Below are 25,057 nucleotides of genomic sequence, written 5' to 3' on the forward strand. Positions count from 1 at the left end.
GCAAAATTGTAGGAGACTGGATCCATAACTTTTGATTGGTATTGGGAACTTGCTTCCCTCTCCCCATTCAATTCAGCATCTTCTTGACACCTTTTGGTGTTAGAGAGTTGCTGAGAACCCTCAGAAGTTAAGGGATTTGGCCAGGGCCATGCAGCCAATCAGAGACCAGACTTGAATCCAGGTCCTTCTCACCTTGAGGCCAACCTTCTAGTTCCTCCATCACTCTTGTCTCTCCAGAGAGATAGACACAAAAATTAAATAATATGCTCTCTGTCATCCCTCATCTCATGGAGTCCACAGTGTAGGAGAGTCTCATGCATATATACACGGCCAGGACACAAAGTGATACCTGGCTTATACTTCTCCTGCATTTATCAGGTATTATTTGAAATTTCACAGGTGACGAAGAAACATTACTGAACCAAGAAGGAAAGATTTCTTGTAGAAATGGTATTTGATGTAGGCCTTAAAGGATTGGTAGATTTCAGAAAGTGAGCTGGGTGGGATTGATATTTCATATGTATCAGATCATAGAATTAAGGGCTCAAAGGGACATGAAGCCTATCTAATCAAACTCATATTTTTTCAATACTGCAGTGGTCAATGGACTTAGCCAAAGTTACACAGCTATTAAGTGGCAGAACTGGGCCTCAGACCCAGATTATCTGATGCTAGATCCAATGATCTTTCCCCTACACCACATCCTTTCTACATGAGGTTGTAGGGATGCATAATGAGAAAGAAGTTTCTATATAGTGTAATTATCTTCAGATACACATATATACACACATATGCCATATCATAAAATGCCTTCTTGATTAAGTGTTCCTGCCTCCTTGGTGTTTTAAGTACCCAAAATGAGAAGAGTGAGCATCTCATCAATTCAGTAAGCATTCATTAGACACCAACTGTGTGCTAGGCTCTGCTAAATACTGAGGATACAAAAAAAAAAATGCAAAAGACAGTGTCTGCTCTCAAGGAATATACAGTGTTAAAGGAGACAGCATGCAAATATCTATGTACAAACAAATTATATACAGGATAAATTAAGGATAATCAACTGAAGAAAAAAGCCTTTCTAACCTGTAATAAGTTCTGAACTTGAAATCAGAAGATTGGCTCCTGATTCTAACACTTGCTCACTCTGTGATCCTGACAAGGCACTTTGTTTATTTGCTCATCTGTAAAATGGGAATGAGAATATTTATACTACCTGTCTCACAGCATGATTATGAACAAAGTGCTTTGTAAACCTCAAAGCAATATAGAAATACAAATTATTCCAGTACAAGAAGGAAGCAAGTGCTAAACAAATATTTGTGGAATTGAAAGAAAAACGGTCTGTTAAATTGAAACTCACTGTACTTTGACAATCTCTTATGATGAAGGTTTAACCTAACCATACCCAAATGAATATATGACAGCCACCATTCCATATTGCCAATTTGTGTTCTCATATAAGAAGATATATTGTAATTCAGCTGGTAGGGCAATCGTAAAAACTGCTGTCCTTTTGGCTTTCTAAATTATTTAGTTTGAAATAACATTAATATTTTCACATTAATAATGTATTACAATAGTAACATATTTGTTTCTCATTAGTCGAAAAGGAGTAAGATAAAGGTGTCATTTTGGAAATGCAAGCCCAATGAATCATGAGACAGCCATTATTTTGAAGTGGAGCATTTCCATTTTACCAAGTCTTTGTGTTGAAATGACTTTTTCTAAAAAACACATGTAGTACTAGATATTGACATTTGATCATATTATCATTACTGAATATCTATTTTCTGATTGATTCAGAGCACATATTTGTTCCCTGCCTGAGATGAATGGACAAAGCATGTCCATAAAAACACTTCAAAGAGCTCTTTGATCATTAACTTTTCTGACAAACTAATATTCATTCAAAAAATAGGAGGCAACCATATAGCAGTCAATTGATTGAAACTAGAGTAGCACATGCTTGATAGCTCTCAACTCTAAATTGCTACAAAAATCATGGTTAACAGTAGCAGATCGGAACTTTGAGAAAGGCTTAAGAACAATTAGCATTTTTCCTATCCAAAGACTTTAGTACTCTTAGACGTAGGGGAGGAAATACTAGAAATCATCCAGTCCAACCCTTTCCTTTTACAGCTACCAGGAAACTGAAGCTCAGAGATGGTAAATGACTTGCCTAAAATTCATCCAACTATTTGATAGAGCAGAAATTAGAATTCAGGGTTCTTGATTCCCAGTTTAGTGGCTTTTTCATCACATCACATTGCATTTTTTTAAAAATAAGGCCATGGATATCTGGTATTTTAATTCTTTGACTTAACAGAATAATTAGTTTACATAGAAGTGAAATTTATCAGTAATTAACTTCTTAATAGTGTTATAAAAATCATAATTGCTAATGATTCCCAATTCTCAGTGTTGCCTCTTTTTCTAGAACATCATGATGCAGAAAGTTGATACCACAAACCTTCATTTCTTTTTATATTTTCAGGATCTTGACATAGGTGCAAAAAAAGTGAAGCTTTATGTCAATGAAAACCTTGTATTTGATGGAGAGTTAGAAAAAGGCAGTGGAGAGCTGGTTACTGATTGTAGCACCATAATTGACCTTAAAAATGATGAACAGGAAAGCTCTGCTAATCTTGATATGGAAGAAAGCAAAGACACATGCAGGACAGATGGTGACAAAGAACCCAGTTTCAATGATTCGCAGTTAGATGAAACCTCGTCATATTTGAAGACCTCCTTGGATGGAAATATCTTTGATATAAAGATGAACTCTACTAATTGCACAAAAGACAATTTGTCCAAATTAGAGGAGGACTTAAAAGTGTTATCTGCTCCTGTATCCATGGTTGATGTACCATGTGACCCTCCAGAACCCTCAATTGTGAAATACCCTTCTGATGATGAACTCAGTATAGCCGAACAATTTGAAAAACTCACAGGCAGAAAAATCTCCCAGCCTCTTAGTAAAACCCCACCTTGGTTACAGTCTTTTTCCAAAATGAAAGATAAGCCAGAAAGCAAGAAACAGAAACCTCCTTGGCTGAGTCCAGAGAAGCCTCTTGATTTAAAAGTCAAAGTGCAATCAGATGACATCACTAAAGAATTTACTGAAGAAAATGAGGAAAATGAGAAATGCCTACAGTGGGAACAAGGACGGGCTGGAAGCCGCAGTGCCATTGCAAGTGAAAGGCTACAGGCAAGAACTGAGAAAGAGGACATTGATGACTTAGATATTTTTGACCTACTTTCTAATAAGGATCGCTATGGCCCAGAGCGCCCTATCAGTGGAAGGAGGAGTTCCAGAAAAGATGCTCTCAACTGTAATCATGGAGATGAAGGGCTGACCAATAAAGGTAAGAAGAGAGAATCATTCTGTACTTGAGCACTATTAGTGTGTGTGTGCATACACACACACACACATATACATACTCTTCATATCTTTTGAGAGCAAAGAACAAAGGATATTAAATCTTGTGAGAACTGGCTTAGTTCATGCCTATATCTGAAACATGTTCGGACATACTGTCAAATTCCCACCTCCCAAAGAGCTGGGCAGTTATTGGCTTTCTTGGTAAATATAAACAAGAATTTCTTAAGGTTTCACTGGGGGCTGCTATTATTCCAGTCTGATGAAATACAAGGTTCCTTGTCTCATTTTAATTTATGCCTAGTCATTTCTATTCAAAGGCTCAATGACATATTAAGAACCTTTGGGATTTAGCACTTGTTAGGAGAGTCATGATAACAAAAAGAAAAGGTATTTAGAAATTATAAATTCCCCTTATATACAAGTGATATTCCTTAATAGTGCCACAGTGCAGGGGCTAACTGCTTGTGGAAGGAATTTGCTTCCCCCCTCTCTTTTTTTTTAAAGCTTCACAGGCTCATATCATTTGTTCAAAGAATTGTAGATCATTAAACTACTGCTTTAGATATGGAAGGGAATCCATGGCCATTTAGTCCAACTCCCTCCTTTTGTAATGGAGGAAGTTTAGTTCTAGACATGTTTTTGTGACCTGCCCAAGATCATAACAATTGTAAGTTTCTTAGGTGGGATTTCAAACCAGCCTCTTTGACTCCTGAACCAGTGCTTATTTCACTGTCTTCTTAATTAAACAGAATTATATTGTTTTTAGACTGTTTTCTACTACAGTCTGGTCATCTTTTTGTTATACAGAGATTTTCCTTAAAATAGTTTCATTATAATAGAATTTAAATTCTGAAGTCATAGGGCCATAAAACTTGATAATTGAAGATTAATAATTGAATTTATAGATCACTTGTTTTACAGATGTAGTAGAAAGAGCACTGGGGTTTGGGTTAAAAGGACCTGGGATTGACTCCTGGCTTAGGACTTATTCCTTGTGGTTCCTTAGGCAAGTTCTTGAAATAATCCAGGCCTTAGTTTCTCTGTAAAATGAATGATTTCACGGACCACATCACCTATGCCTGTAATGTACTCCCTTGTCACCTAGACACAATTTAAGCATTAAGTTACTTTTCTGCATTAAGACTTTTCTGATCTGTGCTCCTCACTTCCCTTCCCAGCTTATAAGTGCCTTCACTCCTAAACTGTATTGTACTTAACTACTTGGTATTTATTTGTTAGGGCAGTTAAGTGATGTAGTGGATAGGGCCCTAGGCCTAGAACCAAGGAAATTAAATTCAGCCTCTGACCCTTACTAGTTGTATAATCCTGGGCAAGTCACTTCATCCTATCTGTCTCAGTTTCTTCATCTATAAAATGAGCTGGAAAAGGAAATGGCAAGTATCTTTGCCAAGGAAATTCCAAATGGATGGGGTCACAAAGAATTGGACATGATTGAGCAACATTCATCTATGTATCTTTCTCCTTCTTCCTTGTATGCAAACATACATGTGCACATGTGTACATGTTATTTTTTCCCATGAGAATGAAACATCCTTGCAAGTAGGAATTCTTTCATTCTTTGTATTTGGAACCCTAAAGCTTAGCACAATGTCTTGTACATAGTGAGTGCTTAATAAAAACTTGTTGCTTGATTGAAAAAGTCTCAACTTCCGTCTTGGAATTCATTATTCATTTTATTAGTGGGTCAGAAAATTTAATAAAAGGAGTTAAACCTTCATACTCCAAATACACAGGTCACCTGATTGACACATAATACACTGAATATTGGATGTTCTTTTTTTCATGTATGACATTTATGTTAGCAAGTAGAAATCAAATTATAGTAACTGAAGATAATGAATGTAAATCACAAAAATCCATATGAGAAGTTGAGCCTGCTAGGTACAAAGATATAAAGGCTCTTTCTCTGACAAAAAGACAAAAGACAGAGAGATCATGGTATTTTCTGTTTGTAAACAATTGATATCTGTTGACCATATTTATTGACTAATGTCTATAATCACTATTGTGGGGGAATAAAAAGATATAGCAGACCCTGACTTTGCTTTGTAAGAACTTCCTATCTTTGGAAGGTATTAGGACATGTTTGTAAGTAACTGAGGTACAAAAATAATGTGTGATAAATGCCACTTGAATGTCACAAATGAAATAAAAGTTAAGAGAAAGAGAGGTCCCTAATTCCCTTCAGGATTAGTTGATCTAGTAATAGGAGACTAGGCTAAATAGAAATGAATATAATTTTTATGGGTAGAGATGGAAGGGAAGGGCATTTTCAACAGAGGGAATAATATAAGCAAAATCACAGGGATAGAAGAGCATAAAGCTTGTTTGGAGAAATACTGTCCTGGTGAAAATGGAAGGTTCTGTCTGGAAGCAGTAGGAGCTAAGAAGGAAAGATGGGGATAGATGAGGGGAAGAAGGGAGAAAAAATGGAAATCAAAATCTAATAAAAGTTAATGTCAAAAATTGTAATTTTTTAAAAAAAGAGATCATATATTTTTCAGTATGTAATCTTTAGTGAACAGCCACTGAAAGTAACATTATCAGAATGGTGTATTAGGTAAATTACTAAGGCATCAGTGTGAGAAATAAGTTGATGAGGAGATAAAATAGAGACAAACTATTGTAGAGGCTATTATAATAATCTAGGCACAAAGAAAGGAGGATCTGAACTAATATGGTTTAATGGGAGTGAAAAGAAGCAAAAGGTATATTACAGAGGGAGAATACACAGGGTGAGTTGGGAATTGATTAGATGTGTCTGGTGAGGGAGACAAAAAATTCAAAAATAATGCCAAGGTTATAAACCTGAGTATGAAGATGATGGTACCACACATAAAAATAGAGAGGTCATGAGGGAGGGTAAATTTTTTTGTATAGAGATGACTAGTGAAGTTTAGATATGTTGTTTGAAGGGACCCATGTCCAATATGCTTTTTGGAACAATAAGACTAAAGCTTCAGAGGGTTATAGTAAGGAGTTTGGGAATAAAAATCAAGATTTAGAAGTTGTATGCATAGGATTGAAGCTATGGAGATGCATGGAGTCATCAAAAAAGATCACATAGAGCAAGGAGAGAAGAGGAAGGGCTAGGGACAAAGCCTAAGTAAGCACCTATATAGGAGGAAGATAAGGAGTTATTAGCAGAGACTATGAAGCAGCAGGGGGAGATGTAGAAGAAACATGAGATTGCTGTGCCATGGAAGCCAAGGGAAGAGAATATAGCAGATGTTTAAATGCAGCAGAATACTTACGGAAGGTGGTCTTTGGAGTCCTTTCTGAATCTAGATCTATGATCCTAAGGTGACAATAGAAAAAGGGCCATGGATTTAGATTTCAGTAGATCTTGGGTGACTTGAAAGAAAGCTGTTTTACTTAGAGTGGTAGGGTCTGAAGTCACATTGCAAAAGGTTGAAGCAAATGAGCTTACAAGTATGGGAGGAAGAATAATGGTAATCTAAAGGGGTAGGAGGGTCAGGGGAAGATTTCGTTTTGTTTGTTTTTAATAAAGAAGAAAATAACTTATTACTAATTATTATTAATTTAATGTTATTAACTAATAGTATTAATAACAGTTGTTGGAATTTATGATAGCACTTTAAAGTTTTAAACATGTTATTTCATTTGATATTGGAACAATATTTTAAGATTAATGCTGATATTATTCCCATTTTAAGAATTTCAGGAAATTGAGCCTGAAAGAAATTAGGTGACTTGCCTAGTGTCACACAACTAGTAGGTATCTGAGGCAATATTTGAAAATCAGGTCTTCTTGACTCTTAAAACCTACACTCTATACATTGCACTATCTAGCTGCTTCTTTCCAGTTTACTGGACTAAGGAAAAGGAAACCACCTGTAAGGAGAGAGAGAGATTAAAGTTAAATGAAAGAGAAGGCATCCTTGCTGGAACAAGATTACAGAGGTGGTAAAAGGCACTGAAACTGAAAATATACAAGTAGATAGGTTAGGCAGGAAGGAAAGATCACTCCTTGTGGCACTGGTATGAAGGAAAATGAGACAAGGATAATGGGAAAGCCAGAAGAATAGAATAAGGGAACTGAAATGACCTTGATCTCAGTAAAATGTCAGATGAACTCATCTGCTGAGAATAAAATAAGAAAAAAAAAGTTAGGAGTGGAGAGAGTAGATAAGATTGGAATAGTCTTTGTGGGAAATATGACTGTCAAGTAGACACAAAGGTCTAAATTGAGTTTAGATAACATAAATTTGTAGTAGACCTGTCAGTACAATTTCATGATTTCTTCCAACAGCATTTGACATTTTGGGATTAAGAGTAGACTAGTCAATGATAAAATTTACTAAACGAGAAAATAGAGAATAGAAAAATGAAAAATTAACAGAGAAATAGGGATTTCAGAGGGAAGTTCAAGTGTTTGATTTTAGACATGTTGAGTTTGAGGTGGTAATATGACATCTTTGTCAAAACATTTTAACGGTCATAAAAGTCATCTTGAGTTTTATCTTGCTTAGGAGTTTGATGACTCTGGAAGATAGAATGAGGCTGATGACTTTGTGCAACTCTGTCTCACTTAAATACAATTCATCCATGAATCAAGATATCATCCCATGTTTTCCTTTAGTCCTTTTCAAAAATGAACAACAAACAATAGTAGCAACAACAGTCATAAGGAAAAATGGGATTGGAAAAAAGGGCTAAGTTTTAGAGTTCATTCACACAGAAGTGAGCATTTAAATTATGGGAGTGAATGGGTACATAAAGAGAAATGAAGAGATGGCCAAACACATAGTCTGTTAGATTTTCTAAATTTAAGAGTTGGGAAGGGGAAAGATACCTTTAAAAAAGACAAAAAAGAATCATGAGAGTTATGAGTTAGAAAAGCCCGAGGAAGAGATGGTTAACAGTGTCAAAAGTTTTGAACTCACAGGGTTCAAAAAGGATTAGGACCAATAAAAATTAATTTGCAATGATTTTTAGCAAAGCACTTTAGCAAAGTGGTGGGAGTGAAAAGTACTACTTTATAGAGGGTTAAGGAAAGAGTGAGTAATGAAGAATTAAAAGCAGCAACTGGAAATTATTGGTTGAAGAAGAATTACATTTAGATGGAAGTAAGAAAATGAAATGAATTAAGAAAATAAAACAATAGCTAGAAGGGGTCAGCTTGAGGATGAAATAGGAAGATTTTTTTCCAAGTACAAAATGTATATATGCTCTACATCTTTAGTAGGGCACGAAGATGATGGAAATTTTCTTGCTAATTTTGAATCTTGGAGATGTCATTGGATCTTTTTTAATATCCACCTTCTAAATAACTGTTTAATTAGCTCCAAGATTGAAAGCCACTCTTTACTGAGATGCTGTGTACTGGATATACTGAATTGGAGTTAATTTATCTGCAGCTCAAACTGACATAGTTGCAGCAATCTTCTAAGACACAGATTTCTCTGGGACTAACCATATGTTTTTTTCTAAACTCTTTAATGATTCACAAGTAATCCGTTTGGTACCCAAAGATCTCCATTCTGTTGTGTACACGTTTCATCAGAAGATCTTAAACTCTTACAAAAGTTTTTCTCTTTTCTAGAGGACATCTTTCCTGTCATATCTACAAAGATGGCACGATCCAGGTGGCACAGTGAACAAGAACATACTCTCCAGGAGTCCTGGAACTCCCTCACAGCCTTCAATCGCTCTCATCGGGGTCGTATATCCAATATGGAATTTCAGGGTGATATCTTTGATGAATTCCTGCAGCAGCAGAAGATTAGTAGACATGGGGAACTCTCAGTGACAAAGGAAGGAAAACAAGACTTATTGAAAGGGCAGGAAGATTATTCCATGGATATGGTTGACGAGAGTGATTTTAAAATTCCAGTGTTACCTCATGGACAGCACTTAGTTATTGACATCAAATCAACCTGGGGAGACAGACACTATGTTGGCCTTAATGGAATTGAAATTTTTAGCTCCAAGGGAGAACCTGTACAAATTTCTAACATAAAAGCTGAACCCCCTGACATTAACATTTTACCAGTCTATGGTAAAGATCCCCGTGTAGTAACCAACCTAACTGATGGTGTGCATAGGACCCAAGATGATATGCATCTTTGGCTGGCCCCATTTACCCCTGGCAAATCTCACTATATTTATATTGACTTCGTACATCCTTGCCAAGTTGCCATGATTAGAGTTTGGAATTATAATAAATCACGGATACATTCTTTTCGCGGAGTAAAATATATGACTATGTTATTAGATGAACAGTGCATATTTAAAGGAGAAATTGCCAAGGCTTCGGGAACACTGACTGGAGGTAAAGTATATTCAGAAGAATATTAAATGAAATTTCTACTCCTCTCCTCTTGGGAATTTAGGCAAAAAAAGTACTCAGTAACACAGGAGAAAGTTGTCACTTTCACAGGTTCATTAGTTACCAACTGTCCCATGTTAAAGCTAGCAGGGACCTTAGATGGAATATAGAACACGAAATGTTGAAGCCAGGAGAAATTTACAACACAAAACATAGAACATTAATGCCAAAAGAGACCCTAGGCATCAACTATTTCAATCTCCTCATCTTGCAAAACTGAGGCCTAGAGGTTTTAATGACTGGCTAAAGGTTTTGAAATTAATAGCAGAACTATTATTCAGAACACCAAGTCCATTTCCGTTCTTTTTGCTGCCTACACTCATATATATTGAAAGTGGTTAGATACTATGAAACTATCTATTCAAACATAGGAAACATAGTAGGTATCACACATTGTATTTAATGATACATTCCAGTAAAATATGGTTAAAAAATAACCCCATTTTATTTGGTTTGTGCTGTTCTTATTAAAGTCAGATTCTGTTTGCCCAAAGTATGGAGAATAATAGAAATTTAAAGAATTAAGAAGAGCTATAGAACATCATTCATGCTTTTGATTTTTTTCTCAATTTTATGACCTTTTTAAAATTATTGAGAATTTGGGTAGTAGATGGCTTTGTATTTTTCGTTCTCTAAATCTTTATTACTCTTTTAGCCCCAGAGCATTTTGGAGATACTATATTATTCACAACTGATGATGACATTCTCGAGGCCATATTCTGTGCTGATGAAACATTTGATGTTGATGTTGAAACCCTGTGTAATATGAGATATGAGGAAGAATTCAAGAGACCACAGACAGCAGATGGGGAAGGTGATGAAAGGCCATTCACCCAAGCTGGTGTGCGTATAGATGATCAGGTAAGAGATGGTTAGTAACAAATATCTGAAAACATGTGTTATTCATAGTAGGGGACCAACAGATAAAGGTGGAGAGTCTTCACTTCAAAATAATCGTGAATTGATCAGTGTGGCTAATCAGGAAGATCATGAGCCTCACCTGCCACTCCCACTATCTGCTAGTGACCCTTTCCTGAATTATCTGGCCCTGCTTTCAGGCAGAAGACATAGAGTTTTTTATCTGAATTGTACTTGAAATCTTTCCAACTTTTTAGGAACTGCTTTATGCTTACAGAATTGCTAGCATCATCATCAACATCATATCACACATCAAACACTAGGATTTGCAAAGCACAGTACAGACATTATCTCATTTTAGCCTTACAGCAACCTTGTCTATTATTATCAATAATGAAAGCATTATTATCCTCATTTTACAGACATGAAACTAAGGCTCAGAGAAAGTATGAGTTTCTCCAGTTGTTTGGAGGCAAAATTTGAACATGAGCCTTCTGAATTCTTAAGCACAGTACTAAAAAGCTTAGAGTTTACCTACCTACAAAATTGAAAGCACCAGCAGAATTTAGTAGATAACCCATTTCACAGAATCACTGAAACTCAGCATTAGAATGAATCTCAGAAATTAAGTCCAAACCATATCTAAAGAAGAATTCTCTTTACAATGCAGGTGGTCATAAACCTTGGCATAAAGACCTAGCAAGAATAACCCATTACTTTTCAAGTCTATCCATTACACTTTTGGATACCTTTAATTATTCAAAACTTTTCCCTTTTATCAAGTCTATATCTGCCCCTTCATACTTTCCATCCATTGCCCCTTGTTTCTGCTATCTTGGATCAGGCAAATCTCTTTTTCTCATGACAGTCCTTTAGATCTTAAAAGACTACTGTCATATCTCCCCACTTCCCAAACACCAACCCAAGTATTCATTTCTCCCAGATAAACATCTCTGTTTCCTTCAACTTATCCTTCTACAACCTGATTTCAATGCCCATGACCATTGCTATTGTCCTCTTGGATACTCTCCATATTGTTATTGGTATCAGTATCAAGATGTGACTGGCAGAACTGTATAAAATATGCCAATAGTATGTATATACAGAGTAGAGTTTATTTAGCATTATATGTGGACTTCCTTATGATGCAGCTCATTATTTCATTAACTTCCTTAGCTACCATCCCAGTCCTTGGTTCCTAATGCACATTAAGCTCACAGTATTCTAAACCCTCCAGGCTTTTTCAGATTGCCTCCTAATCATGTCTTTCTATCTTGTACTTGTGCCACTAGAAAGAGGGAGTGGAAATAATTGGGTGTCCTGGCAGATGTATCTGTGGGCATAGTCTCTCCCTCTCACCTTCACCTCTACCTTTAATACACCAGTAAGCAAGACAAAGAAAGCTGTATTAACTAAGTCTTTGATATAAGTGAAGAGATATTGCACTGCAGGAGAAAGAATCCAATCCTAGACTATCATTAAGGCCATGCCAGAAGAGAGGCAAAGTAGAAAGGATCTAGGTTCGAATTGTACTTACTATGGTACCTTGAGCAATTCATCTTACCTTTCTGTGCCTCAGTTTCCTCATCTGTAAAATCAGGAGAGTAGACAAGATGACCAATAAGGGCCTTTCAATCTTAAGCTCCTAACAATAACACAAACACACTGATCAGTTTTTGACATACTTAGATATTGTGTCAAATTACTTAATTCCTTGGGACTTTATATTTTCCTTTTGCAAAAAGATTCAATTGCTATTTTCAGTTATTTTAGAACAACAGACAACCTTCATAGCACAGATCACTGAAATTCACAGCTGAGCCAAAAACCAATTTGTAAAAATTAGTGTCAACATCTTTCAGTATCAAAAATTAACTACTAAGCAGGACTATTTATAAATTTTGGTATATATACATATATACATATGTGTTTGTATATTCATATATATGTCCATATGTACACACATACATGTATAGATTTGGGTTTTCCCTCATTTCCTTTATCGGTAGTGCCAACTCAGAGCCAGATAATGGTGATGGTAGTGGGACTTTTCTCTCTTTCAATCTTAAGTTCCTAACAATAAACATGACACACTGATGAATCTAGATATGGTGGTGGACATGGGGGCAATAGCTCCCATTTAAATTATGCTTTACTAGTGGCAAAATCCTGTGAGGGACAGATAGATGAGGAAACTGAGGCTCAGAGAAAGTAAATATTTACTTGACTTTTACATGGGTTAGAACTAAGACTTGAATCCAGAGACTTCTCTCAGCTCAGCATTCTTACCATTACACTATATTATTATACTAAGTTTAAAAGGGATTTTAAATTTAAAAAGAAAATCATTATTTACCTAGTATTCACTCTGCCCTGAGCATAATAGTGATCAAAGTTGTGTGAGATATAATCCCTGTCTCAAGGAGCTTAACCTGGCAGAGGAAGTAAGAATTAGGGGAAAAGACAAACAAAAGAGTACAATACATATTAGTAATTCTGGTATGTCATTGAAAATTGACTTTTTTATGCTTTTCCCTTTATTTATTAGGCTCAAGAGCAAGAGTTGACCTCTAGATCTCCTTTACTCAAATTGACAACCCCTGAGCCAGGAGTTTACAGTGGGATGTGTAAGTATTCATTTTCTCATTGATGCAAAGGGTAGTTTCTTCTTTCCTTTAGAACAATAATTGTCATAGAGAAGGAATATTGATTAATGATAAGGGGCTGACTTACCACCAGTCCACCAAAGAACTAAAAAGTGAAATTACTTCAGCCATTTGGATTTATGATTTCAAGATTCTTGGGTGCAAAATATATACCTATCTTTATACTGGACAGTTAGCCTCCCTTGCCTTCTCCTTGTTACATTTGAGGATTATTCTGCTACTTCACCTGGGTTATGGGCATTTTCCTGAAGAATTAGAATGTAAAATTGTCACCTAAAAAAAGAATTTTTTCTGTTATAATTTTCTGAAAAGTATTTTCTGTTATAATTTATTATATATTGGTATTTTCATATGGAATTTAGCCCAGAGATAGTAGTAAAGAGGCCAGATATCAGCTGTTCAAAATCATTCATTGGGTCCAATGAATTTCTCATATAGTTCTACCTTTTCCATCTCATCACTCCTTACATGAACTTCCCTTTCAACTAAACTGAATTGTTCACTGATCACCAAAACTGTTTTCAACTCACTTTATCCATTGTTGTCATCTCCTTTGCTTAGAAAACTTCATATTATATTGTTCAACACCCAACTCAAATGCCATATTCTCCATGCTACCTTGAACCGTTCAGCCAAAAGTGATCCTTTTCTCCTCTGTACTCCTTAATTATTTTACTTTTTTTTTGAAATTATGAACTTAATTTTCAATAAACACATACATTTCAATCTAGAAAGAAGGGGAGGAAAGACAATTGGAAGATTGTATATGAAATTATGAACTTCTACTTCATATCATTTGTTTTTAAAAAATGTACATTTAACAAGGTAACCACAAAATTGTAATTTGTATCTCTTTCTGAGTTCTTTTGGAGTTTAATATGTATTTTTTTATGAATTTTATTGATCATCTTTTATTTTATTTCATTGCTTTAGTTTCCTGTTAACTTATCTCTCCCTATCCCAATCCCATCCACAAGAGAAGCTGTCACTTACAACAAATACATATAGTATCACAAAACAAATCAACATACTGACCATGTCTTCTCTTTATTATCCAACTATCACCTCTCTGCTAAGAAACAGAAACTTGCCTATTTTGTCATTAGTCTTCTATAATAATTGTTGGTTATTGTGTAGGTTAGAATTCTGAAATCTTTCCAAATGCCATGACATTTTTATGGTCATATTGCAATTTTTTTCAGTCCTGTTTATTTCACTCTGCATTAGTTTAGTTACATCTTTCTAAGTGTTTCTAAATTCTTTATATTTGTCATTTCTTGTGATGTAAAATAATCCACAGTATTCATGTATAACAGTTTTTTCAGCCTTTCTCAAATTGATAAGTACCCAGTTTTTTTTTTTTTTTGTTTGTTTGTTTTTGGTTTTTTTTGCTGAGGCAATTGGGGTTAAGTGACTTGTCAGGGTCACACAGTGAGGAATTAAGTGTCTGGGGCCAAATTTGAATTCAGGTCCTCCTGACTTCAGGGTTGGTGCTCTATCCATTGTGCCACCTACCTGCCCTCCCCAATTTCTTTCTAGATCCTTGCTGCCCTGGAAGCACTGCTACAAATATTTTTGTAGATATAGATTTTTTTCTCTAGGTCTTTGATATCTTTATATCATATACCTACAGTTGTATTACTAGGTCAAAAGGAAGATCAAATTTAATGACTTTGGGGCTGTAGTTTCAAATTGTTTTACAAAACCATTTTAGTTCAATTCACAGCTCCAGCCATAACTTAGTGTATCTATTTTCTATTTTCATCTTTTGTCAGGCTTAGGGATTAATAAGTTGAAATCTCAGAGTTGCCTTTGATTTACATAATTTACATTTGAAGCTTTCTAGTTGCCGATGACATATTTCTGTTCTTGATAGATTGTTGTTCCTATCTTCTAACCCCTTATCTCTTGGGAACAGCTCTTATTCTTATATATTTATATCAATTTTATAATTATGTGGAGATCAAACCTGCATCAGTACTTGCTACAAAGATTTTTCTTCCAGTTAACTTCTTTTCTAATTCCAGTTGATTTTGTTAATTCTAAATATTTCAATGTTATATATACTTGTGAAATTGCCCATTTTATTTTTTTAATGGTTCACTCTATCCCTTGTTTATTTAAATTTAGAATTCTTCCTCTAGCTCTAGTTGGAAAAGGTTCCTCCATCTGTTCTAAAATTTTTAAAATGATGTGATCTCTTATATGTAGGTCATATGTACATTTAGGCCAACAAATCAATCAATCAAAAATTATTTATTAAGCACTTAGCACTGTGCCAGATACTAGGAATACAAATAAAATTAACGAAAGAATCCTGACTCAAAATAGCTTCTTTTCTAACAAGATAGATAACAAAGGCTGTTTGTCCCAAAATGTCTCAGTGCAATTTTCAGCTTTGATTACTTAAAACTGCACTAAGATGTTCATGTTACTCCATAAAAAAGTACTACCCACTGAGAGGATTAGGACAGTTTTCATGTAGAAGGTAATACTTGAATTGTGTCTTTAAGGAAAAGAAGAGATATACAATGGTAAAAAAAAAAAAGGGGGGGGGCAGGCAAATAGTATCTTTAAGGGATAGCCAAGGTCTTAGTGAGAATCAATTAGTAGATTCTAATGGGGGGAAACAGCAAGTACATATATAAATATATCCAGAATAAATATAAAATGAATATAAATTAAACTCTATGATAATTTACAAGGTAGTTTGGGAGGAAGGACAGTAGCAGTTGGGGAAGGATTAGAAAAGGCTTTGTGCAAAATGTGAAGTTTGAGCTGGAAGAGAAAAAAGTCTTGGTGGCAAAGAAGTGGAGAGGGTAGATCGCAGGCAATGACCCATAATAAGGCACAAAGATGAGAGGTGAATATCATATGGAAAGAACAGAGAAAAAGCCAGTTGAGTGGTTGTAAGAGTATGTAAATTGGAGTAATATGCAGTGATGCTTCAAAGATGGATTGGGGCCAGGTTGTGAAAGAGTTTAAAAACTAATTTGAGAAAGTGGTGAGAAATTTGAGGCAGGGATATCAATGAAGAGAGTGTTATCTATCTAGATGAGAAGTGATAAGGGCCTGACTAAGGTAAAATGTGACTATGTGCATTAAGAGAAGGAGTTGGATGTGAGAAAAATGACAAAATATTTATTAAATTAGAAGTTTAGGATAGAGTTAGGGGTCAAGATTAATGCTGAGGTTACAAACCCAGGAGACTAGAAGGAGGATGAAAACAGGAACCTAAGGGAAGGAGAGAATGCTTAAATGGAAAGATGAGTTGTTTTAGTTAAGTTGATTTTAAGATAGCCCCAGGACATCTGTTTTAAGGGTCCAATAGACAACTGTTGATGAGACACTGAAATTCAGCAGAGACTGGGGTTTAATATGATAATTATAACAATATCATCATGGTATGTTACTATTATAAAATTATATATATTTATATGTATAACTAAGAATAATCAATGTGGAAATAATGACTAAATTCATGGGAGCAAATGAGATTACTAAAACAATATAACAGAAAGAGAAGAGGGCCTAGTACAGAACCTTGGGTAACACCCTCATGGGGCATGTTCTGGTTGATGAGATAGCAATCGAGATTGAGGAATGGTCAAGAATCAGATGAGACTTAATGTCATATAAACTCAGAGAGAAAAGAGTATCCTAAAGGAGGGTGTAATTAGAAGGGTCAAATGCTGAATATGGATCAAAAGGGAAGAGGAATGAAAGGAAAACCTTTCAAAAATTTGGTAATGAAGAGACCACTGGTAACTTTGGACAGAGCAATTTCAGTAAAGTGATGAGGTCAGAAGCTAGACCACAGACAACAGAGGTTGAAAAGGAAGAGGGAAGAGAGATAGTAGAGTCAGTGAGTATAGAAAAGCTCTAGACCTCATTTCTGCCAGAGGCTTTATGTTTTCCCAGAATTTTTTATTGAATAGGGAATTTTTATCCCAACAGTTGCTATCCTCAATTTTACTGAACACACTACTACTATGTTCATTTGTTTCTGTTCAGTTATTTCCCTAATCAATTCTATTTGTCTACTTTTCTATGTTTTAACTAGGACCAAATTGTTTTCATGGTTACTGGTTTATAATATGGTTTAAGATCTGATGGAGCTAGTGTATCTCTCCCTTCACTTCCCCCACCCCCTTTTTATTTCTCCATTTCTTGTTATTTCCCTTGAAATGTTTTACATTTTGTTGCTCCAGATGTGTTTGATTGTCATTTTGTCTAATTCTTTAAAGTTTGGTCACTGGATTAATGTGACCATGATTCTGTACATTCATTTCTACTCCAATAGCACATAGATCTTATGACATTTATTATATGCTGCTTCCTATTGTAGAGTTTTCCCTATGTATTTAATTTCCCCTACCAAATTATCCTTGACAGAGGATATATCTTGTACAGCTTTCTTCACAATAACACTTAACATAGTGTTTTACACAGAATGGATTATAAGTGAATATTCGTTGAATGACAGTAACATTAAAGATTTTATTTTTTAATGAATTGCATTTATTGCTTCAGGCTTTGTTTATAGTGTGAAAATACCTATTGGATAATAGAATCACTTGGAGAAAGGAGCAGTGGGGGGCTGTAAAGAGCAGTCGTGCTCCACTAGCAACATAGTATTTTGCCAAAATTGCAAAATAATGGGAAAAAGAAATGAAGGAGTTACTATTTTTTGATCTTTACTGGAGTTTGGTTCTTATGATTTGATACAGTAAAGTTTCACTTCAAAAATTAATTCATCTTGGCAAGCATATGATGCTATCACATAGGTTAGAAATTGACTTGAAGAGTATTTCAGACAGTTTTTTATTATATTCTTAAAGATTTCTTGGATAAGGCAATTCCATGGTGCGTTTTTTGAAAAAGAATGAATGGAAACAAGTTATAGATACATAGAACATATATATGTATTTTAGAATAATAAGCATACTTCAATGCTAATATTTTATTATGATTATGTTTACATGTTTGCAATTTACCTAATTCCCAGCCATCCCTGATCTCTAGCTGTTGAAATCCTGTCCACCCTTCAAGATTCATTAAATTCTACTTTATTCCTCAATCCAACTCCCACCTTTCATTTCTACTTCAACACCAATCCCCAGAGAATCATCTCTCCAAATTTCCCGAGATTCCTCTCTTTCTGTCACCTTGACAGTTGCCCATTTTCTAACTTGTTTTATAATTACTTATGTATACATGTCATCCTTCTAACCTCATTAGACTAAAAACTTCTTGAGGATGGGAACTTGATTTTTCATTGTGATAAGTTTTAGGACCTGAAATAGTGTCTTATGCATAGAATGCAGCCCCTGAACAACTAGTTGTTGATCAAAATGAATTGATTCATTCATTCACCAAATAGATAAGGAATACTTACTGTATGCCAGGCCCAATGCAGACTATCAGAATGGGTTAAGATGACCAAGACATAGCTCCTGCCTTCCATCATTTGCCCATTAAGCATTCTACCAATTACTGTGCATTTTCCCTTTTCTTATTTCTTTTTCATAATAATTCCTAATAATTCCATAATTAATTCCTAATTTATCCTTCTGACTAGCTTTTTGTCCTCTTAGACACAAGCCTCAGTATTTCTGCTATTTTTGTCCAAGATCATAAGTTTTTTTGTTTTTTTCCTGCTTCTTCCTTGAACAAAACCCCATCAAACCTATTATATCCTCTCTTGTCTATTCTCTTTACTGTAATTCTTGCCACTTGGCTTACAGTCTCTCAGTTATTTCTTTTCACTGGGTCAAAACTCTTATATTTTGGAACTTTTACCCTAGTATATAACTTAAATCTTATCCCTCCCCTTTCTCTTCCCATCTCTAATCTATATCTGATACTTTTCTCAGCAGAAACAGAAACAACTCATTAGGATTTTCTCCACAACCTGAAGATGGTTTAATTTCTTCAGATCAATTGCAATCTCTTGGACTTTCCACACCTATTGTGCTTCCTAAGTTCTGAATCACCTTTATTGTCTTGCTCCATTGGAGAGAGTAGTTTAATAAGGTGATATGGGGGTTGGTGTTAGGGATTTTTAAAATGATCTGACCTATTAATATTTTGAAAGAGGACACCTAAGACTTGCTAATATGCAGATGATAATGATTTTGAAAGTTTTGCAATAGCAGTGATGATAAAGTGTAGAAAAGGACCAAAGAGCAGAAGTAAGGACAAGAAATAATAAAGTGAATCTCAGTTAAAATAAATACTAATTGATACACTAGGGTAACATCAATATGGAACTTAGATATTAAAAGAAAAAAAGAGTAATAACATTCAGTTTCCTAACACAAAATTAGATGTGAAACTAAGGAGCATTTTGTCATTGGAGGGAAAAATGATTATAATGATAAGCATGGGCAGGTCAGAAATCCTATCTTGTAATCTCCTGTGATAAAATAGGAGAAAAGCTTGATTCTCTTCAAATGAGCTTGTGAAACCATCATGTTTATTTATGATTCTTTGGCTACATGAAGGCTGTGAGAGCCCAAGAATAACAGTAATTGTGTAGGAGAATGGAGCCCAAACTTGGTAAAAGAAACTGGGATGTGGTAAAGAGATTTTCCCAAAATTGGTGACCATAATCAAGACTTTTCCTGTCTCTAAACCCCTGTTTCCTTATCTATATCTTAGCCAAGGGAGATTAAACTAGATAAAGGTTCTGAATCAAATGTTTCCTCTTCGGTGAAACCTTCCCAGACCTGTCTCCCATCCCATTTGTTAGTACTTTTCTGCTTTAGATATTCCTCTATCACTTTTACAAATTTCTCTTTTACTTTACTTTGGGTTACTCCCTGCCTTGTAGTTAATTATTTGAGTGCATATTGCAATTGCATGGTAGAATATAAACTTTTTCAGGACAAGTTCTACTTGTTTTTGTCTTTGTATCCCCAATATATAACACAGTGTCTTTGTTATATATACTAAGCATTTAATACACATTTTAATTGAATTTCCATCTCTAAAATTCTCTTTATTTTTTCATAATTTTATGGCTATTGTTAATAATTGTACAAATGTATAGTGCACTTGAATAAGATATACTTAATTGTAAATAGCACAGTTTATAGTTACAACACACGTCATGTCCATTTTCTTAAATAACCTTCAGAACTTCCCTGTGAGGTAGGTAGCAGAGGTTTGTCATTCTCATTTTACAGGTAAGTAAATGGCACATATTCCATAGGTAGAAGAGTAGTATGACCAGGATAGAGTGTTCTAACCAGCAAACTTAAAGGGGAGTCAAATGAAGTCCAGATATTAGGGAAAATGTCTTGGTTTGCAATGTATTTAACTAGATCATGCTGGGCAAGTTAATGACTCTCCTGAAATACTGTCAGCACCAGAGAAGTAATGTTCTAAGTGGTGTCAAAAAAGCTAGATCTCTCCTTGTTCACTTGACTCTGGGTGAATCAGTATCTATGTTGCTATCTATGATCTATGATATATGAGTATCTAACTCAGATGCTAAACTTTCTGAGGGTTGACATGTTGAGTTAATTATTTATACCACCTATTGTAGTGCTATGTCTAGTCAGGTGTTTAATAAGCATGCACTTGATTTTGTATCCAGAAATTAGGATGTAGAGTTTGCAAATCATTAATCTGCCTATGTTCATTTTAAGGACATTTCTATCAGTGCCTCAGGTTACTAACTGGCAATTTTTATTTGTGTTTAAGGCCTTCAGCTTAATTTCACAGCCTCTTGGGGCGACATGCATTACCTAGGGCTGACAGGACTTGAAGTGGTAGGAAAAGATGGTCAGTCTTTGCCAATTACATTGGATAAGATGTCTGCCTCACCCAGTGATTTAAATGACCTTCCCGAATACACTGACGATTCCAGGACCTTAGATAAGTAAGTATCTCATGCACAGCAATTTCTGACTGAGAAGAGTTTGCTGTTCATATGATGAGTGAAGAAAATAGTGGAACTGAATTCAGAGTGTCCCACTCCCCAACACAAGCAGTGAAGACTTTGCCTCTTCCTTGAGTTTTGTCTTGACCTCAGTGAAGATCAGTAGGATCATAATTTCCATTGTTAAAATAGTAAGATTTCCTAAGCTAAATAAGTCTATTGATGCCTTCCAAGAAAAAAAATTAGAACTTAAAAGAGATCATATTGATCTGGGAAGACACATTGTACCCTCCAGGCCAAAGTCACATCAGAGCCCAGTATGACAGCAATAGGGTGGGTGCTACTGGAAGCCTTACCTATAAGATGTCCTAACTGTTGTCCCTACTACCTGTTGTCATTGTACCAGGAATCTAGCATCGACTTCACCTGGGCCCTAATTTTTAACCAAACTGATTATTTGTTGCTGATTTAGAAGCTCCATTTCAACAACCAATGAGTATAAGGTTTCCATTGATCCTTAAGTGGATAAGATTTTTAAAATGCCTGTGACAAGGAGACTATCCATGTGTCCCAATTCATTTCTAAAGAAGCAAAAGAGTAACTACAGATGTACATTCTGTCGAATGAGCAGAATCTATTGTAGTAGGAAGAGTATTGGACTTGAAGTCAGAAAGCATGGAATCCTGATTTTGCTACTTACTGGCTATGTCACCTTAGGCAATTATTTTTCCTCTCTGAGCTTCAGAGTCCTCATCTATTAAATGATGATTTCTGAGGTGCCTTCTAGCTCTATAGATCCTATGGCTTCCATAAAACTATGGTGTTATACTTGATACTAACCTATCAGGGACTTTTTTGCTTAGTGTTTTCTTGATCTAGCTCATCCAGAGTCACCACTAGGAGTCTTGATAATGGAAAAAAAAAATATACAATTGCTTAAAAATGACAGTGATTGTCAGGATGGCCATGCAGAGCCATTATCTTGTTGTACTCATCATTAAGCCAAAAAGTTGCCATTATCTAAATTGCTACTTTAAGGCCTACCAGATGAAGCATGAGCCGTTTCCCCTTTTCAAGCCCCTTGCATTATAGAAAAGAAGAGATTTATGTCAATTGTACCTTCTTAATGATCCCAGATTCAAAGCATCAATTGACTTATGGCCCATAGTTGGGAGATGAGTTACTTTGGTGATGTATTTTTATGATTTCTCTTCCATGGAATGCCTTTGATTCTGGAATGTCTCCATTTCTCTCCCATTGCAGAATAAACACACACACACACACACACACACACACACACACACACACACACAACCCTACCTGTCAGGGAAGAGCTGATGGAATTGTTTTTATGTATTTGCAGGTTAATAGATGGGACTAACATCACAGTGGAAGATGAGCATATGTGGCTGATCCCCTTCTCTCCTGGGGAGGATCACCTGATCACAATCTATTTTGATAAAGCTGAAAACATTGTGGGGCTGCGTTTTTGGAACTATAATAAATCTCCTGAGGACACCTATCGAGGGGTAAGCCAAAAAAAAAAGCAGTCTAGCCAGCAGAAATGTTCAATCGTCTGTCGTGGAAATAGCGCTTTGATAAATGACCAAGCCAGCTTTAGAAGAGCAGCATAAATCGTCTAGAACTTTCAGATGCCTAATTTTATGGCAGAGAGAATAACTTGCTGTTTTTTTCTTTGCAAGCAGCAAATATGGATTAAAGAGCTCCCTCCAAATAGATTCAGAGAACTTTGTACCCATTTCCCCCAGGACTCACAGCACAGTGTAGTTACCTCTGTTTGATAGTGTTGTGTTTCTACTGATCTCTGGTTACGTGACTCTTTTGCCTTCTGCCATTTGAAATGGGAGAGTGTGATACAAGAGAAAACATTCTGATCTGTTAGAGTAGGTTCATATTAAGATAATAGTATTGTTTAGCTTCCCAGATACCTTTGACCTAGTGTGTTGGTGCTAAAAGCAATTTATTTTAGGAAGAACTTAAGAAGTTATAGGACTTTTCCCCCCTCTCCCTTCAAGATAAACATTGTGACTATTCAAACAATCTGTTAAGCAATAAAAGAACTATGAAATGTAAGCCTGTGAAAAGATTGAAGACAGTGTCTCTGATACATTTCTCTAAGATTCACTATTTCTTACATATAAAATGTGGTCATAAAGAACCCTTCTGCCTTGATATTCTAAATTCACATAAGCCATTCCCTGCTTTTCTAGTAGAAACTCTGAGAAAAGAAAAGAATGGTACAAGAGTCATTGACTAGAGTACACTGCTAGTCCCTACAATGTAGTGCTCACTCACACAATCTCATCAATGAAGTGGCCAGGTAGGGAATGAAGAAAGGGGAAGAGGGCATATATTGCCCACAAATGGCCACTATGCCTCCCACAAAGCCATTTTTCTGTCACTCTGGATGGTGATCTCATAACTACCCTCACAAACGTTTGTCAATTTATCTTTATTCATGCACCTTTTTCCCTCTGTGTTTCAAGAAAGTTCTAACTCCTAGTCCAGGGAGAGTCACCCAAGCCATAAAGAGTAGGCCAAAATACCATGATGGCATCATCATTCCCTTCTCAGAAACACAGAATGTGAAGACCGCGTTAGGGCCCTGGATACCTTAGAATCAGCCAGAGTCAGGATAACCAAAAGTTTTTGGTCTTTATTCTTAGGCTTTGAGGGGTCAAAGTGGGGAATGGACACAGGACTCTCTGTGACTTCTCCTCTTTGTCTCCTGCCCAAAAGTAACTCTGGCTTGTGTCTTACTCCACCCTCTAGTCCCTCTTACAATTCTCTGTATACATCAACAGATTGAGCCAGCACAAAATAGTGGGGCGGGCCATTTTCCAAGCATATACTAATAGATATTGTCCAATAAGTAATTAGTCTTAAGTGCTCGGTTGTCCAAGTGCATCTGCTCAGAGTTTCCGCTCTTTACAGAGAATCTTTATTTTGGAAAGCAGTTCAGAAACCATCTAGCCCAACCTGAACCTAACCAAGAATTTATTGTATATCATCCCTGATAAGTAATCATATAACCTTTGTATAAAACTTTGAGTAAGGAAGAATTCAAAGCTTCCTATTTTACTTTTAGATAATTCTAATTAGGAAATCTTCATAACAAGTCTAAATTGCCTCTGTGCAACTGAAAACAGTTGTTATGTTTCCACAAGTTTTCTCTTCTTTAGTTCAAATATCCCAACTTTTTCAATTAACTATCATGTATCAAGATTTCAAGGTCCTTCACTATCCTGTTTATCCTTCACTGTCCCCCCTTTAATTCTTAATAGATTTCCTAGAGTGTGATACTCAGAACCTAAAACAGAAGTCTAGATGTGGTCAGTGGGATTATCACCTACCTGGTTTTGGACACTATGTTCTTCATAATATAGCCTAAGATTTTATTGATTTTTTGGCCATATATTGTTCTATATGTAGGCAATTTATCAGCTATATATAACTTAAATTGAACTATAATCCACCAGAACCCCAAAATTTTTGTCAGGTGTAATTGTATCTATCCTTCATCTTGTAGTTGTAAAGTTGATTTTTGTTTTTGTACGTAAGTGTAAGATTTAACAGTTGTAATCCTGTTAAAGATCACCTTAGTGGATTTTGCCCAGTGTTGTAGGATACGAGTTCCTTTGTAACTTTGTATATTTTATTATATATGCATCTTAAAACATTATTTTGAGAAGGGTATGTGTAAGTTTTACCAAATTTCTAAGGTGTCCATAACACACACACACACACACACACACACAACACGCATATACATGCACACATGTACACACACTCTGAAGAACCTCTATTCTAATGTGTCAGAACTTTTTGAATTCTGATTTTTTTATCCACTGGCTTTGCTATTCCTGTCA

The 25,057-nt window shown here is 35.6% G+C and overlaps 1 protein-coding gene across 2 annotated transcripts in view; it reads left to right on the top strand.

Annotated features, from left to right (window-relative positions):
* The window catches only part of KATNIP (katanin interacting protein), a 228,908-nt gene that overhangs the window by 174,658 nt on the left and 29,193 nt on the right, over positions 1 to 25,057 (top strand). For both annotated transcript variants that reach the window (XM_051988295.1, XM_051988287.1), the window contains 6 exons: positions 2,495 to 3,365; positions 8,970 to 9,698; positions 10,411 to 10,616; positions 13,162 to 13,240; positions 20,990 to 21,167; positions 22,531 to 22,696. In XM_051988295.1, coding sequence (XP_051844255.1) covers positions 2,495 to 3,365; positions 8,970 to 9,698; positions 10,411 to 10,616; positions 13,162 to 13,240; positions 20,990 to 21,167; positions 22,531 to 22,696 — 2,229 coding nt within the window. The remainder of the gene's footprint in view (positions 1 to 2,494; positions 3,366 to 8,969; positions 9,699 to 10,410; positions 10,617 to 13,161; positions 13,241 to 20,989; positions 21,168 to 22,530; positions 22,697 to 25,057) is intronic.

The sequence above is a fragment of the Antechinus flavipes genome, chromosome 1 (genome assembly GCF_016432865.1).
Source record: "Antechinus flavipes isolate AdamAnt ecotype Samford, QLD, Australia chromosome 1, AdamAnt_v2, whole genome shotgun sequence".
Classification (NCBI taxonomy): Eukaryota; Metazoa; Chordata; class Mammalia; order Dasyuromorphia; family Dasyuridae; genus Antechinus; species Antechinus flavipes.